General features: G+C 46.7%; 1 protein-coding gene across 1 annotated transcript; it reads right to left on the minus strand.

Annotated features, from left to right (window-relative positions):
* Positions 1-2367: 2367 nt before the first annotated feature.
* LOC115325193 lies at positions 2368-3158 on the minus strand. Its single transcript, XM_029985870.4, has one exon. The coding sequence runs from the start codon at positions 3010-3012 to the stop codon at positions 2368-2370; it is 645 nt and encodes a 214-aa protein (XP_029841730.2). The 5' UTR covers positions 3013-3158.
* Positions 3159-6052: the final 2894 nt, after the last annotated feature.

Below are 6052 nucleotides of genomic sequence, written 5' to 3' on the forward strand. Positions count from 1 at the left end.
GTTTCTACTGCAGCATTGCAAGTGCCGCTTTTGCTAAACTTAAATCTATTTGGAACAAGCAAGGACAGTCTGTCCTTGCAGCTGAATCTATCAAGGAAAAATTAGGAAGGTACTTTCCAGTCCCTAACACGACAAGGTGGAACTCTCTGCACGACGCCATGAGGTTCATCGACGACACTCCGAAATTCAAGATCGACGCTGTGTGCGATGTCTTATCGTTGCCGCGACTGCAAAGGAACGATACTGTTTTTATTGCTGAGTACTGCCAGGTATGTTTACGGTGTTTATTTTCAAATATTCGTGTGAATAACCTATTACACCTTATATCTCTTTATCCGACCATGAAAGGAGTCGCCAGAGCCCTTGACATTCTTCAAGGAGAAAAGTACATGTTTATGGGAGCTTTATTGCCAACTCTGCAATCCCTCTTGCGACACCTACATTCAATGCCTGAATTAATGTTCTGTGGGCCGCTCGTGAAAGCGCTCAAGCTGGCTGTCAAGACAAGGCGAGTGTTATTTTAAATTTCTTATTAATGCAATATTGTATAGCTCACTGTGACGATACGGATATACTCTGCTTCCCCTTGCGTCCAACGGAAGCAAATTCTGTCTTGTATTTCGTACCTTTCGTAACCGTCTCTATTTTTAGGTTCGCTGAAGACTTCAACTGTGACGAACTTCTGGTTGCCATAGCACACCCCAAATTTAGGTTGTCATGGATAGATGACAACGACCAACGTGATTTCGCACTCAGAATGTTAGGTGACGAATGTAAAAGAGAAGGCGCTGCTGTCAGCGCAGATGAAACATTGACAAAAACGTCAACCGACGATGATGACGACGATTCTTTTTTCCAACTACGCCCCAACGTTGTGTCTACCAGTGAGGCGCAACGGAGGGGAAATGAAACTTCGGAGGAAACGACACTCTGTTGCCTCAACGCCTACCCGGCAATCAAAAGCCTGTTCCTGCGACACAACACAGCAATTCCATCCAGCGCGCCAGTTGAACCCCTGTTCAGCAAGGGCAGGGACGTATTCGCCATCAAACTAGGGAAACTATCTGGCTCAAATTTCGAAAAGCAACTGCTCCTAAGTTATAATATGAAGTAAAAAGTGTACTTTTTTTTAATTTTATGCAAATAAACTTGGTAAAAAGCGTTTTCTAGTTTTTCCTAATTTTTTTGTGTTATAGAAAAGTAACTGAAAAGTAACGTCGTTACTTTTTAAAAGTAACTGTAACTATAACGAGTTACTTTTTTGTTACAGTAACTGTAACGGTAACTTAACTACTTTTTTCTGAAAGTAACTGTAACTGTAACGAATTACTTTTTAAAAGTAACTTACCCAAGACTGCCTAGTTTACCACACGCCCTACAGACGTCGAAATGTTTGCGATATAGCCCGAATTTCATCAACACTATTCCGTACTTGATGTAGTGCGGTACCTTGTTACCAGCGAAAAGCACTACCACTGCGGTGGAGTCTCCGATCCGGTGTGCTTCTACGGCCGTGGGATTGTACTTATTGACGATATTTAGGGTAATGTCCTCTGCCGTTTCTTCGATGTTTATGGCTCTCACAACTCCCTTAACTGTCCCGTCAGGCGCCGTTCTATAAGCGCTGGCCTCGTACGTCTTGCCTCCCTCTTCGATTGTCGTCATTCTAGCGTACCGCGTAGCTCGCTGTTCGTCTGGAGTACTGACCACGATGATGTTCTGCTGGGCATTTATGCCGACCGTGTCCTCGCTTGCCTCCTCTCTGGTGACCTTCGCCGCCCTTGTAATCGCCGCCATGGCGGCCGGGCCCCCCATCTTTGCAGCGTGAAGTCCGCCACGCGGTCTGACTACGATCTTAATGTCCTCCTTCGGCATGCTAACTGGCATCCTTGCTCCCTTAGTGATTGCCGACGTAATTTTCTTGACGTAGTTAACCCTAGTTCTGGGTCTAGATTGGCGTTGAGTTGCATCGGACTCACAGCCGGACGTGCCGTTCACGATCTCCTTGATTCTCTTGCCCAAGACTTTCCATCCCTCGGTCTCACCCGGAGAGATTCGTTCCCCGGGTACCTCGACGAACGTACGCCCGTCCACGTTGCCGATTCTGATTCCCGGAGAAAAGCTCACCGGAGAAAAGCTCACCGGAGAGAAGCTCACCGGAGAAAAGCTCACCGGAGAAAAGCTCACCGGACCAATGGAGAAGGCGGAGAAAAGCTCACCACGCTCAATGAGTGACTCGTCTATTTTCACTTCCACATATTATTTCCGCATTAAAGAGCGAAAGTGATTTTGCACAGAGGAGTCATAAATTGAATGATTTGCGTTTATTTTCTCTCAAACATGAATTATTTTTTTCATACACGAGCGTTAGAATTGAATACAATTTCCGACCGCTTCCAGAAGGGCTGGAACTTGTTTGTGCTCAAGATAGTCCAGGCAGATGTTCCTGAGGCGGTCCTGTAGGCGCCTTGTCGCCCTTTTGGTCTTCTTCGTCGGCGGTTCCCCACGGCTTATTTGCAGCAGCATTAACTCCGATAGGGCTTGATCTTGTTGCAAGCAGTCGATCAGCTTCCATATACTGGGCTGGCTGTGCCCGACAAGCTTCCTAAACCCGCTGTTCCATCCTTCGCATGCATTATTTGTGCGGTCTTCGTTGTTTAATGTGGCTTCTAACACGTTCCACACTGTCGGCGGAAACTCGGGGCGTCGTCGGCGCATCGTTGTGGTTAATGCGCCATCGGCTACTCTCGATGACACTGCTCGGAACGTTCCGTTTACATACGTCGCGTCAAAATAGTCGATGAGGTCATCGAGGTCTGTTGGAGCCTGACCACGGATGTAGTCCAGCCCAACTGGAACAAGGTCGGGAGGGAGGAATGCGAGGCCGTCTAGCATTCCACACATCTTCTTGAACCTGTCGTCCGTCTTGTACCTGCTGATGAGGCCCAGCTCGCGTACCTTGAAAAAGAATAGAACAAAAAGAGATACGATGAGATCCTGATGCGGTTGCATTAATTGAGTTTGACGTAGAGGCTATATCTTGGTACTGGGGAGCTAAGCACTTCAAAATTAGTCAAATGCCTTTTCTTTGTTTTTGATGTCATATCATAGGTTTTATGTTGGTTGGCCATAGATGGTTGGTACTAGAGGCGTCCATATTTCTTTTCAAGATTATTTTGGGAGTAACGTTACCTTGCGGTGGGTACTCTGGCAGAGGTGAAAGAAGCAGCCTTTCGTGGTTACATCTTCTCCGAAGACCGCTTTCGACGCTCTTATGGCGGCCATCTCATAGTCGCTAATGATGATCTCAGGGTATGGAGCATAACCGTTCGCTTCACGCGTGTCCAAAATCGCTTGAAAAAGCTCTTCGTATATGGAGAAGGTTTTGCCTGGGAGCAGAGCATAAACGCACGCCACGGTGCTCTCCCCAGCTGTACACCTCATAACGTACAACTGTTTAAACAGTCTTGGGCACACCGAGAATGTTCCATCCATGTACCAGGTTCGGCTTGTTGATAGTGCCCGCAGCTGTTCGTGGCTTGCAAAAACGAGCATGCGGTCTCGCCTCTCCGGCCCGTTGTCATAGATCAAAAACGGTTGCTTTTCCGGCCCTCCGGTCATTGTCCAGGTATCTCGTAATTGAATATCAGCAGTGGTCTGGGGTTCCGGCGAACGCACCTTACTTCTTTGCTGGCGCAGGTCACGACGAATAGTCTCGAGGCTACCGATGCTTTCGCGCACGGATGTTGTTGAATTGCTCAAAGCCTGAGCAAGCAGACGGCTAGGAGGTTCTGCGGTCTCTACAGCTTTCCTTTTTAGCTGGCTCCTTAGTTTGGTGACATCAGAAAGGCCATGATTGTTTGCATGATTGTGCTCCTGCACTGACCAAAAGCGGGTAATCTGCGTTTAAAAATGACAAAAATTTGTGTCAGCAATAATGTATATGTAACTCTAAATGTAAAAACGAAAGAAGGTTTTACGTAAAAACGCTTGTGCAAATAAAGTGAAACATTACTGCAAAACTTGCACACAAGCGAAAAGTATGATATTTCGTACTTACATCAAGATTGGTGGTGATGGCTCCCTTGCAGCAACCTGTTCGTTGGTACCGGCACTGCCAGCGTATCCAGTCGTTTCTTGTAACTTTCATACAATATTCGTACCCATCTAGAAGCACTTTCTTCTTTCCCTTATTGGTCAGAATGACCTCCATGACACAAGGAAGGCAGGACTGGTCACTTGATAGGAGGTGCTGTTTATATATGCAATTTCCTTTAGCTCCTCTTGCGTAACCATACAGCTTCTGACCAATAAAAAAGCAGACTGTATTTCTCACAAAGAGAGCGGAGAAATACTTGTTCCCAGAAAAAAAAATGGGAAACAATAGGAATGCCCTACAATGTCAAGGTCTTCAGCCACAGCGCCAGTCAGAAGGATGTTATACATAAAAAAGACAGAAGAACCATGTAAGAGAGGGTAAAAGCGCTAAAACGTACAACACAGAGCGCTACTTGCAACTGAAGTTTATTCCCAGGAAACACACATATATACACACCGTGAAATCGCGATATGTACTTTAGAAATGCGACATCACCCCCTCATCGCTCGTCTGTCCGCTATCTATTTTACAAAAGATTTCAAAAACGCCATCTCAGAGCCAAACAGGGCTATAGATGGGGCGATGTTTGGCTCTGAGATGGCGTTTTTGATGTTTGGCTCTGAGATGGCGTTTTTGAGCGCCCCATCTATAGCCCTGTTTGGCTCTGAGATGGCGTTTTTGAAATCTTTTGTAAAATAGATAGCGGACAGACGAGCGATGAGGGGGTGATGTCGCATTTCTAAAGTACATGTCGCGATTTCACGGTGTGTATATATGTGTGTTTCCTGGGAATAAACTTCAGTTGCAAGTAGCGCTCTGTGTTGTACGTCTCTAACTTGTCCGTTGTTTTCAGCGCTTTTACCCTCTCTTACATAAAAACGCAACAAACCAAAAGTTTTTTTGTCGTTTCATTCAGTTTCGGCAGAAAAAAAAGAAAACAAGTAGGAATAATGATTATTTCTGGCAGTCTTAGTGAACTTTTTTACTTGCACCAAAATCTAAGTGAGCTTTTCTCCGCATTTGACACTTTTCCGGTGAGCTTTTCTCCGGTGAGCTTTTCTCCGGTGAGCTTTTCTCCGGTGAGCTTATCTCCGGTGAGCTTATCTCCGGTGAGCTTTTCTCCGCTCCCCGCCGATTCTAGGCACCGTCTGCTGCGTCTCCTCTGGCGTTGCGGTGGCCGGTTGTTCGACCAGCATCTCGAACATGGCAGCCTTCGGGTTAGGCCTAATGGCCGGCTCCGATGGCCGCGCTCGACCTAGGCCTACTTTAGGCTTAGCGGGGTGCCTCCGCCGCCCCGGGTGAAAGGTCCACGAATTGGGGAAACTTCACGTACCACTTGGGAAAGTCCGGTGTCTTTCGATAGTCCACACCTTCGCGCACACGTGAGAACCAAAATCCGGGTGAAATGGATTAATTGGCACCGCGTAAATTGGCTTTAACTCAGGAGCCGATGTGGAAACGTGTCCGCTCCTCTCGGCGACCGCAGCGCCCTCTCTAGTTTAAAATGTGAAATGAAGGATTCAGACATCGTTTTTCAAGAGACAACAACAACAACAAAAAAACAAAAAAAAACACAAGGAAGTGTGTTAGTGAAGGCGAGCGGGTTGAACATGAATACATAAAATTGAAAGAATAAAACACAGAGGACAAGCACAGGACAACCACTTTCTTTCATTTAGCAACGACGTTTATTTTGGACAAAGACATTGCACCCTGAGCGAGACCCCGAGAAGATAGGTTGATGAGGGGGAAGGCTAACAGGGAGATGGAACGGGTGATATGGGGGACGGAAAGGAAACCTGGGAGATGGAAAGGTGATAAAGGGGAAGGGAAACTGGGAGATGGAAGGGGTGATAGGAGAAGGAAAGGGAGAACCACGAGGCACGAGCAGAACTACCGTGATATTGTGCGTTTACGGGGAGTTGCGATATTTTTCAAGTTCAGGCTTGAGGA

Source organism: Ixodes scapularis, unplaced genomic scaffold (genome assembly GCF_016920785.2).
Source record: "Ixodes scapularis isolate PalLabHiFi unplaced genomic scaffold, ASM1692078v2 PGA_scaffold1__304_contigs__length_218370807, whole genome shotgun sequence".
In the NCBI taxonomy this organism is placed as follows: domain Eukaryota; kingdom Metazoa; phylum Arthropoda; class Arachnida; order Ixodida; family Ixodidae; genus Ixodes; species Ixodes scapularis.

Coding starts and splice junctions, on each gene's coding strand:
- LOC115325193 (XM_029985870.4), bottom strand. CDS start 3,012: ATGCAACCGCATCAGGATCTCATCGTATCTCTTTTTGTTCTATTCTTT.